Here is an 11,743-nt window from a genome sequence, read left to right on the forward strand (position 1 = left end):
TAGTATCCTGTTATTACCTCCTTTATTTCTGTGAGGTCAGTGGTTATGTCTCCTCTTCCATTTCTGATCTTATTTATTTGCATCCTATCTCTTCTTCTTTTTGTCAATTTTGCTAAGGGCCCATCAATCTTGTTGATTTTCTCATAGAACGAACTTCTGGTCTTATTGATTTTCTCTATTGTTTCAATGTTCTCAATTTCATTTATATCTGCTCTAATCTTTGTTATTTCTTTCCTTTTGCTTGCTTTGGAATTAGTTTGCTGTTCTTTCTCCAGTTCTTCCAAGTGGACAGTTAATTCCTGAATTTTTGCCTTTTCTTCTTTTCTGATATAGGCATTGAGGGCAAAATTTCCCTCTTAGCACTGCCTTTGCTGCATCCCATAGGTTTTGATATGTTGTGTTTTCATTTTCATTCACCTCGAGATATTTACTAATTTCTCTTGCAATTTCTTCCTTAACCCAGTCGTTGTTTAAGAGTGTGTTGTTGAGCCTCCACGTATTTGTGGATTTTCTGGCACTCTGCCTATTATTGATTTCCTACTTCATTCCTTTATGATCCGAGAAAGTATTGTGCATGATTCCAATCTTTTTAAATTTGTTGAGACTTGCTTTGTGACCCAGCATATGGTCTATCTTTGAGAATGATCCATGAGCACTTGAGAAAAAGGTGTATCCTGCTGTTGTGGGGTGTAATGTCCTATAAATATCTGTTAAGTCTAGCTCATTCATTGTAATATTCAAGTTCTCTGTTTCTTTATTGATCCTCTGTCTAGATGTTCTGTCCATTGATGAGAGTGGTGAATTGAAGTCTCCAACTATTAAGATAGATGTGTCTATTTCCCTTTTCAGTGATTACAGGGTATTCCTCATGTATTTTGGGGCATTTTGATTCGGTGCATAAATATTTATGATTGTTATGTCTTCTTCTTTAATTGTTCCTTTTATTAGTAGGTAGTGTCCTTCTTTGTCTCTTTAACTGTTTTACATTTGAAGTCTAATTTGTTGGATATTAGTATAGCTACTCCTGCTCTTTTCTGGTTGTTATTTGCATGAAATATCTTTTCCCAACCTTTCACTTTCAACCTATGTTTATCTTTGGGTCTAAGATGGGTTTCCTGTAGACAGCATATAGAAGGATCCTGTTTTTTAATCCATTCTGCAGTCTATGTCTTTTGATTGGGGAATTCAGCCCATTAACATTTAGTGTTCTTACTGTTTGGTTAATATTTTCCTCTAACATTTTGCCTTTTGTATTATATATATCATATCTGACTTTCCTTCTTTCTATACTCTTCTCCATACCTCTCTCTTCTGTCTTTTCATATCTGACTCTAGTGCTCCCTTTAGTATTTCTTGCAGAGCTGGTCTCTTGGTCACAAATTCTCTCAGTGACTTTTTGTCTGAAAATGTTTTAATTTCTCCCTCATTTTTGAAGGACAATTTTGCTGGATATAGGAGTCTTGGTTGGCAGTTTTTCTCTTTTAGTAATTTAAATATATCATCCCACTGTCTTCTAGCTTCCATGGTTTCTGCTGAGAAATCTACACATAGTCTTATTGGGTTTCCCTTGTATGTGATGGATTGTTTTTCTCTTGCTGCTTTTAAGATCCTCTCTTTCTCTTTGACCTCTGACATTCTGACTAGTAAGTGTCTTGGAGAACGCCTATTTGGGTCTATTCTCTTTGGGGTGCGCTGCACTTCTTGGTTCTGTAATTTTAGGTCTTTCATAAGAGTTGGGCAATTTTCAGTGATAATTTCTTCCATTAGTTTTTCTCCTCCTTTTCGCTTCTCTTCTCCTTCTGGGACCCCCATAACACGTATATTTGTGCGCTTCATATTATCATTCAATTCCCTGAGCCCCTACTCAAATTTTTCCATTCTTTTCCCTATAGTTTCTGTTTCTTTTTGGATTTCACATGTTCCATCCTCTAATTCACTAATTGTATCCTCTGTCTCTTTAAATCTACCATTGTAGGTTTCCATTGTTTTTTTCATCTCTTCTACTGTGTTTTTCAAACCCATAAGTTCTGTGATTTGTTTTTTCAGACTTTCCATTTCTTCTTTTTGTTGATCCCATGCCTTCTTCATGTCCTCCCTCAATTTACTGATTTGGTTTTTGAAGAGGTTTTCCATTTCTGTTCGTATATTCAGAATTAGTTGTCTCAGCTCCTGTATCTCATTTAAGCTATTGGTTTGTTCCTTTGACTGGGCCATATCTTCAATTTTCCTGGTGTGATTTGTTATTTTTTGCTCGCCTTCTGGGCATTTAATCAGATTTCCCTGAGCGTGGGGCCCAGCAGGTTGAAAGACTTTCCTGTGAAGTCTCTGGGCTCTGTTTTTCTTATCCTGCCTAGTACGTGGTGCTTGTCTGTCTGAGGGTCCCACCAGCAAAAGATGTTGTGGCTCCTTTAACTTTGGAAGACTCTCGCTGCTGGGTGTGTTGTGGAGACAGACGAAAGGTTGTAGGTCGGTTTTAATGGCTTCAAATTGTGAAGTCCTGGGATCTGAATTCCTTGAGAGAGGGATTCCACCTGAGTTGCATTTCACCCCTCCCACGGGGAAGGTTTAGGTGGTAGAGAGCTTTAAAAGCAGCCTGTTTTTGCGTTTGGGGCAGTTGTAACCTATGTAATCCCAGCGCTGAGCCCAGAGGCAACAAAGCCTCCGTAGAAACAGCCTCTCTTTCGCCCCCCTTTCCTCTTTTTTAGTTAGCCCAATCGGCGACTTCTGCCTTGATCAGTTTCGCCTGAGCTGAGGGCCTATTTTTAGTAGTCAGTAGTTGTTCCTTGATGCCACTATTGGTGTTAGGTTGGGCTCAGTCTCTACTACTGTTGGAGACTCTTTCCTTTCCCTCTGGGAAGTCGCCTGTGGGGGAGGGTCACTGGCCACTGTGGCTTGGGGAACCGCTGTTCTGATGCTCCCAGCCGGCCCGGGAAGCTGCGTGTGTGGAAGGGGCTGCGGTCGCTGGCCACTGCAGCTTAGGGGACCGCTGTTCCGAGGCTACCAGCCGGCCCGGGAAGCCGCGCGTGGGGGGAGGGTCGCTGGCCGCCACAGCTTGGGGAACCGCTGTTCTGATGCTCCCAGCCGGCCCGGGAAGCCACATGTGTGGAAGGGGCTGCGGTCGCCTGAAACCACGGCTTGGGGAACCGCTGTTCCCAGGCTACCAGCCGGCCTGGGAAGCCGCGCGTGGAGGAGGGTCACCGGCCGCCGCGGCTTGGGGAACCGCCGCTCCAAAGCTCCCATCCGGCCCAGGAAGCCGCGTGTGTGGAAGGGGCTCTGGTTGCCGCGGCCTGGGGAACCTGATCCAAAGCTCCCAGGCGGCCCAGGAAGGAGAGAGGGAGGGGCTCCAGCCGCCAGCCACCTCAGCCTGGGGAAGCGCGCGCCTCTCGGGGACCTTACCGCAGCACAGTCTCTTAGCTGGTCCAGCTGTTCCAGAATGGGGTACGCTGTGTGTCTGGTCTCTCTCGTGGCTCCGGGAGCTGTTCTGTACTGTTTCTAGTTCTTTAGTAGTTGTTCTGGAGGAGGAACTAAGACCCGCGCACCTTACTAAGCCGTCTTCTCCGGAAGTCCTTTTGGCTATCCTTTTAAAGTCTGTTAAGATTTATTGTGAGGTTACCTCTCATTCTTGATATTGGCAATTTGCGCCTTCTCTCTTTACTTCTTTTTTTTCCTCTCTCTCTTCACTTCTTGATTAGTCTGGCTAAGGGATCAATTTTATCAATATTTTCAAATAATGAGCTTTTGATTTCATCTATTTTTCTCTATAGCTTTTCTTTTTTTATTTTGTTGATTTCTGATCTGATCTTTATTATTTCCTTATTTATGTTCACTTTGAATTTGTCTGTGTCTTCTGGTTTCTTAGAAGGAAGCTAATATATTTTATTTAAAATCTTTCTTCTATCTTATCTAAGCCTTGATACTATAAATTTCCCTCTAAACACTGTTTTTGTAACATCTTACAGTTTTATGTTGTGTTTTCCTTATTGTTCACTTAATAACATTCTCTAATTTCCTATGATTTATTCTTTGACACATGGTAGGTTTTTGTTTTCTTTTGTTTTTAGTACTGGGTTGTTTAATTCCCAGATATTTGGGGCTTTTCTAGATGCTTTACTTTTTATTTATTTCTAATTTAATTCTGTTATGGCCAAAGAACATACTCTGTGGGTGTTTAGTTATGCTATTTAGTTACTGTGTTGTTCTTTTTAAACCTTTTTTATTGTAAAATATAACATATATACAAAGCAAAGAAAGAAAAAAAGCAATAATTTTCAAAGCATGCTTCAAAAAGTAGTTATAGGACAGATCCCAGAGTTTGTCATAGGCTACCATTCTACCATCTCAGATTTTTCCTTCTAGCTGTTCCAAAATACTGGAGGCTAGAGGAAATATTAATATAGTGATTCAGCAGTCATACTCATTTGTTAAATCCTATTATCTCTGTTGTAACTCCTCCTTCTCCCTTGATCTTTCTCCCAATCTATAAGGATCTTTGGGCAACGCCCATTCTGACCTTTCCATTTTGAGAAGGGGTGTTGACACTGAAGAAAAGGGGGATGTAATTAGTTGATAATCTTGGAGAGGTGTTCCTCTGGCTTTCAGGATTTACTTGACCTAGGAATCTTCCAGGAATTATAGGTTCCAGGATAGTTACTATGTTTTGTGAGGTCATCTGGAGAGATTAAAAAACTATGCTGCCACCACCATCTTTTCCTTCTAATAGTATCTTCTTTAAAGATTTTCCTATCTGAATAGTGTAAATGCATCCAAAATGATTTAAATTACTAGAATTAAATTAATTCATTAATTCAAGGTTTCAATTATGCTTTGATACATATTTTCTCAAGTGTAAGCTAGAAAACAATGAATACTTACTGTTATTTGCAAGAGTGAGCCCAATAAATGAGCAAATAGGACGAATTATCTCAGGTTTTAAGCAATTTATTAAACATTCATTAGCATGTGGAAAAAGTGAGCAGCAAATCATTTGATTGTCATCTGAAAGGAGACAAAGACAATTATACTTAAATACAACCTTTGAAAAATATAAGTTGTGGGAAATAAGAATTTCATTTCTGTTTTTATCTTCATTTCTATATTTAACTATTCTAGATAATTACCATTTTGAGGATTGTTGACGCAGACACACAGAGTACTACATACTGAAGACCACAACTGATAACTTGGAGAAACACTTTTATCTGACAAATTCAACTCAGCTTTTGAAAGAACTGTCCTGTTAGGTTAAAAAGAAAAGGGAGTAAATTATTGCAAATGTGGTAAGGTGTTAATTAATAATTAATAAGAAGAAATTTAAACATGCTCACGTGAACAACTCTGACAGAACTGTAATACAGCCTGTTTCTCTTACAAGCATTTGTCCAACCTCTGTTAAAAATAGTCACATACAACAAAAGAAAAAAGAAAAACAAACAAAATAACTATATATTACATGAATGACTTTTATTTAGAAATAATCATGCATAAATGAAAACAGTATTTGTCGTATTTTTAATCAATGTTTTTAAACCACTTATTTTAAAAATTAAAATATTATAAAGTATAACACATGATTATAATAAATAGAAATTCAAGTCAAGTTTAATACTTTCCATAATACTTTTAGTATCAACAGCTATCAAATTTCCTCTAAAAATTACAAAATACTTAAACTGATCATGTTTCTGTGTTACAAAATATGCTCTAAAATTGCAAAGAATAAATTCCATCTTTTCCATTTTTTCCAAAATAGGAAAAATAAAATCTGAAAGTATTTAAAATGCTTACAGAACTTCTAACAATTTGCAGAATTAAATATAACAATGTTTAAAAATTACTTTAGACTGTATGGTTGCTATACAGGAAAACTCTACATTGTCATTGCAACTTTTTTTTATAAAACTAAAACTATCCCTTCTCCCCTGCAAAACAAAACAAAACTTTACCTAAGGGCTATATAAACTTAAGACTATTGTTGCTTGACAGCAAATGTTTTAACCAATTGACCAACTCAGTGGAAAATCAACCAAATTTATTAAATGCCTCTCTTTTGCTTTTAAAACAATTACTTTTCAGTGTTAATAGTACAAATCACTTCACTATTTCTTAAAATTAACCATAAATACGGAATGAGTAAATACATATTATTTCCTTTTCTTTAAAGTTAATAGTTCTCAGAAGCTAGTGATATAAAAAGACACTGATATAAATAATGGATTGGTCCAATTTATTATTTTAAAAAACTTTTTTACAACATAAAAGAGAATATACTTACTGTTATTTGAAACCAAAACCAAAATAACATAGACAGACATTCTTTTCAAATTTATGTTAGAATCATTAGATAGAAACCAGTGTAAATCTTCAAACAACTCTGAAGTACACAAAGTCTGTTGACAGAAAACTGAAAAAAATATATATACTTTAAATTACTATTCATTAGCATAAACAATTTTTAAAATATACTGAACAAACTTCCCAAACTGGGGAAGATCTCAACCAGCTCTCATTTAATTGGCATTTATTAATCATACAATATAATTTCTAACAAATTGTTATGTACCAATTCAACGAGACCAAAGACCAAAAAAGCCATACCTTAATCAAAAATATTTGACAGGCTCTAAGACATACTTCTTGATCCCCTAGAATTTGCAATGAAATCTAACTATATAAAAATTAAAATAAAATCTAACAAAAAAAATCTTAAGACAGTGGGTGACAAAACAAAGCAAGAAAAACAAATTATTAAGAAAATGCGGAAATCTTACTTAGAAAATAGAATGACAAATTATTCTACTGATATTTTTCTTCAGACTTTTCTAAAAATACAAATATTTTTTCACCTTCTCGACCAAAAGGGGGAAAAGTGAAATGAGACAAAGTGTCATTGGCTGAGAGATTTCAAACAGAGCCAAGAGGTTATCCTGGAGGTTATTCTTACGCATTAAGTAGATATCACCTTGTTGTTCAAGATGTAGTGGAGAGGCTGGAGGGAATTGCCTGAAAATGTAGTGCTGTGTTCCAGTAGCCATGTTTCTTGATGATGATTGAACAATGATATAACTTTCACAATGAGACTCTGTGAATGTGAAAACCTTATGTCTGATGCTCCTTTTAGCTACTGTATCAACAGAAGAGTAGAACATATGGAATAAAAATAAATAATAGGGGGAACAAATGTTAAAATAAATTCAGTTTAAAATAGTGGTGAATGAAAGCGAGGGGTAAGGGGTATGGTATGTAAAATTTTGTGTTTTTTTTCTGTTTTTGTTTTATTTTTCTGTTGTCTTTTTATTTCTTTTTCTGAATTGATGCAAATGTTCTAAGAAATGATCATGATGATGAATATGTAACTATGTGATAATATTGTGAATTTCTGATTATATATGTAGAACAGAATGAGCATATACTAAGAATGTTTGTGCTTCTTTCCTGTAATTGTTTTTTTAATTAATAAAAAATTTTTAAAAATCTTTTCAAAAACCAAAAATTATACCTGAGAAAGGTTAATTTTCTTTGTGATTGTGATAATAATGCAATGAGAAGAATTTTCTTTTAAATAATTTGAACACAGCAATACTAATCAGCATCTTATCTAATGTCTAGAATAAGCCATTAGACCCTCTATGGCTTATTAGAGGGTCTAATGGCTTATTCTAGACATTAGAATAAGCCATCTCAAAGGCAAGGACTATATCTTTTTATCTCTGGGTTCCCAGGGCATAACACAGAAGTTGGTTCTTAATAGGTAATTAATATATGTTTAATATATGAAAATAAAAACCTGCTTTGGCAAACTGATGGTTTGGATTCAACTTTATTTCAGATATACAGTGAAAAAAAATGTTCTGGTTAACATGAACTTCTAAACACAAAGCATATTTATAAGATGGTTCTGGATTATCTTCATTTTCTGATTCAAGTACCTGGATAAAACTATCGAGAGTTTTTTAAATAAATTTAATTCTAAAGAGCAGTTTGTTAATATGTAAGAAAATGCTTAAAGGATAAAGTTTTTATATTTTACCATTTTGTTCTGCCACAGCTCCTAATGTATATAAGGATGCTTCTTTTACCATGCTATGTTCACTTGACTTTGCAAGATTTTTTATAAACATCAAACCACCAATTTCCCGAAAATAAATACTTGCATTACCTGTAGGGTTGTGCAGACAAAAAAAAAAGAAAGAAAAAGAAATGTGGTCTTTATTTTTGTTCTTTTAAAGATAAAATAAATCACATTAAGAAAATAACAATTGGAATAACCAAGTAGAAGATAAAAAAAACTATGTATATTTGATATATCATGGTATTAAAGAACAAGACTCACAGATAAAAATTTACTATCATATCTTACTGTTTTGTTGACAAATTGAGTGAATAGTGACCAAAGCTTCCTTTTGTGAAAAAGGGTTGTCCATTTGATATTTTAGACACTCCAACAATAAGTTCAGGTCAGTCTTCATTTCTAAAGAATAAAAATTTCATTATTTTAAACCAAAAGTTCTTTAAAAACTAACCACTTAATTTTCATTTTCTAATTGAATATCTTCAAGTTGTTTGACTTTTTAAGATAATTAACAAGCATTCTTTTTTTTAACTTTTTTATTGTATCGTATAACATATATACAAAGCAAAGAAATAAAAAAGCATAGTTTTCAAAGCACTCTTCAACAAATAGTTACAGGACGGTTTCAGAGTTTATAATGGGCTACCATATGATTCTCACAGATTTTTCCTTCTAGCTGCTCCAGAATATAGGAGGCTAAAAGGCTTAAATATTTTTTTTATCAACACAATCGACTTTTTCCTTTCTTTTTTTGTGAAAAGTAACATATATACAAAAAAGCAAAAAAATTCATAGTAGCACAATTAGTTATAGAACATATTTCAGAGTTTGACATGGGTTACAATTCCACAATTTTAGGTTTTTACTTCTAGCTGCTCTAAGGTACTGGAGACTAAAAGAAATAGCAATTTAATGACTCAGCAATCAAATTCATTTGTTAAATCCTGTATCTTCTCTGTGTAACTCCACCATCACCTTTGATCTTTCTATCCCTCTCTTTAGGGGTATTTGGGCAATGGCCATTCTAACTTTTTCATGTTGGAAGGGGCTGTCAATAATATGGGACAGGAAGATGAAACAATCTGATGTTCTGGAGAGGCTGGGCCCTCTAGGTTTCAGGACTTATTTGGTTCAGGGACCCATCTGGAGATTGTAGCTTTCTAGAAAGTTATTCTAGTGTATGGAACTCTTGTGGAATCTTATATATTATCCTAGGTGTTCTTTAGGATTGGCTGGAATGATCCTGGCTGGGGTTCAGCAGATTATAACAAACATTACTTTTATCATCTAACTAATAATAAAGAATTATAAAAAGAAAAATGTGTGTTTAATAAGTTAAAATGAACTTCTAAAATTGTTTTCTGTTATATGAAATATAGAAATAGAAAATCCAAATATCATTATCTTAAGTAAAGCTACACTATTTTAAATATTTGCCATTTAGAAGTTAGAAAGTATTTTGAACTAATGAAAATGAAAACACAATTCACTAGAATTTGTGGGATGGTACTAAAGCAGTATTTAAGAAGAAATTTATAGCAGTAAAGGCTTACATTAGAAAAGATGGAAGGTCTCAAATCAATGACCTTAGCTTCCACCTTAAGAAACTAGAAAAAGAGCAAATTAACTAGAAAGTAAGAAGAAGAAAGGAAAGTGTAAAGATCAAAGCTGGAATTAATTAAATTTTTAAAAAAGGAAAACAGTACAGGTGGTTCTTTGAGATGATCAATAAAACTGATAAGCCTCTAGCTGGACTTATTAGGAAAAAAAGGAGTAAAGAATTGTTCTAGTTTGCTAGCTGCTGGAATGCAACACACCAGAGATACGGATTGACTTTTAATAAAAGGGGATTTATTTTGTTAGTTCTTCAGAGGAAAGGCAGCTAACTTTCAACTGAGGTTCTTTCTTATGTGGGAAGGCACAGGATGGTCTCTGCCGGCCTTCATCCAGGCCTATGGGTTCCAACAACTTTCCCCAGGGTGATTTCTTTCTGCATCTCCAAAGGACTGGGCTGAGCTGAGAGTGCTGAGATGAGGTATGCTGAGCTGCTTGGGCTGTGCTACGTTGCACTCTCTCATTTAAGCACCAGCCAGTTAAGTCAAACATCATTCATTGCAGCAGGCACGCCTCCTAGCCGACTGTAGATGTAATCAGCAACAGATGAGGTTCACGTACAATTGGCTCATGTCCACAGCAACAGAACTAGATGCCTTCACCTGGCCAAGTTGATAACTGAATCTAACTACCACAAGACCCAAATTATAAATATAAAAAATTAGAAAGATGGCATCACAGAGAGTCTACAGATATTCAAAAGATAATAAGGAAATATTAAATACAACTTCATGCTTATTAATTAAGTAGCACAATTCAAAAACACAAATTATCAAAGCTTATCCAAGAGGAAACAGACAAAAAACAAATTATCAAAGCTTATCCAAGAAGAAACAGACAACTTGAATAGTTCTATACTTTTGAAAGAAATTGAAATCACAGTTAAAAACTCCCACAAAGAAAACTTCAGGCCCAGATGGCTTCACTTGCTAATTCCACCAAATATTTAAGGGAGAAATAATATTCATTCTATACAAACTTTTCAAAAACTTTGAAGAAAAGGAATACTTCCCAATTCACTCTATAAACTCAACCTTACCCTGATACCAGAGCCAATAAAAAGAAAACTATAAACTAATATCCCTCATGTACCTATATGCAAAACGTGTAGACAATTTCAGCAAACTGAATCCAAAGATATGTTAAAAGAATAATGTAATATGACCAAACGGGTTAATGCCAGGAATGCAGGGTTGGTTTCAGATTTTTTTTTAAATCAATGTAATAAAGCATCTAAAAGGGAAAATCCTTATTATCATCTCAATAGATGCAGAAAGAGCATTTCACAAAATCCAACATCCATTTCCAATTAAAAACACTCAGCAAACTTGGAATAGAAAAAATCCTCAACCTGGCAAAGTGTATCACGAAAACACCGACAGCAAACCTCATACTTAACAAGGAAAGACTGAATACTGTCCCTCTGTTATAAAAATGAACCAAAGATGGCCAATGTGTGTTGTTTATTTCCTCATAGCAGCCTGGATCCATTAGAAAAACCTACTTGCCAAACTTAAATTTTTACACATCCAATTGTTTTAAAACAGCCCAAACAAACAACTTTTAACTATTTGGTGTTAACCTGCTTGCATACCACAGCGAAACTTGACCCATCTACGCACATCATCCATTCTGGATTGATAAGACAGGCCCCTGAAATTCTAAGACTTCACATTGCTTCAGCCCCTCAGAACAATCTGGCCAGAGGTTCATAATTGGCTGTGCTGACTGCTACACCTGGACACATATGTCCTTTTCCCCCTCCTGGACACATATGTCCTTTTCCCCCTCCATTTTTCCTATCCTACAGGAGTTCAAGAGTTTACCCCTAACCTTTCTTCCCCTCTGGTGACTGACCCCTAGAATGTTTACTGCTATGAGGGATCTCCTCTTGAATGCAAACCTGTGAATGTCACAGCCACAAATAAAGTTTGTGTTACTGTCTTCTCATGGTCAAAAATTTTTGGTCAACTCCAAAATTCTCTCACTCAAATTCACTACACCCCCTAAAATCAGGAACAACAAAGAGATTTCTACTCTCATCACTGCTGTTTAAAATTG

The 11,743-nt window shown here is 35.3% G+C and overlaps 1 protein-coding gene across 13 annotated transcripts in view; it reads right to left on the minus strand.

The window, feature by feature from the left end:
• TERB1 (telomere repeat binding bouquet formation protein 1) overlaps positions 1 to 11,743 on the minus strand; it is a 113,139-nt gene that overhangs the window by 59,808 nt on the left and 41,588 nt on the right. For all 13 annotated transcript variants that reach the window (XR_013163611.1, XR_013163609.1, XR_013163610.1 and 10 more), the window contains 6 exons: positions 8,357 to 8,467; positions 8,027 to 8,155; positions 6,272 to 6,400; positions 5,325 to 5,385; positions 5,118 to 5,233; positions 4,873 to 4,995 (listed from right to left, as the gene is read on the minus strand). Coding sequence is in view for 10 of the 13 variants with exons in the window: in XM_077132658.1 (XP_076988773.1) it covers positions 4,873 to 4,995; positions 5,118 to 5,233; positions 5,325 to 5,385; positions 6,272 to 6,400; positions 8,027 to 8,155; positions 8,357 to 8,467 (669 nt within the window). In the remaining 3 variants the exon portion in view is untranslated. The remainder of the gene's footprint in view (positions 1 to 4,872; positions 4,996 to 5,117; positions 5,234 to 5,324; positions 5,386 to 6,271; positions 6,401 to 8,026; positions 8,156 to 8,356; positions 8,468 to 11,743) is intronic.

The sequence above is a fragment of the Tamandua tetradactyla genome, chromosome 16 (genome assembly GCF_023851605.1).
Source record: "Tamandua tetradactyla isolate mTamTet1 chromosome 16, mTamTet1.pri, whole genome shotgun sequence".
Lineage (NCBI taxonomy): Eukaryota > Metazoa > Chordata > Mammalia > Pilosa > Myrmecophagidae > Tamandua > Tamandua tetradactyla.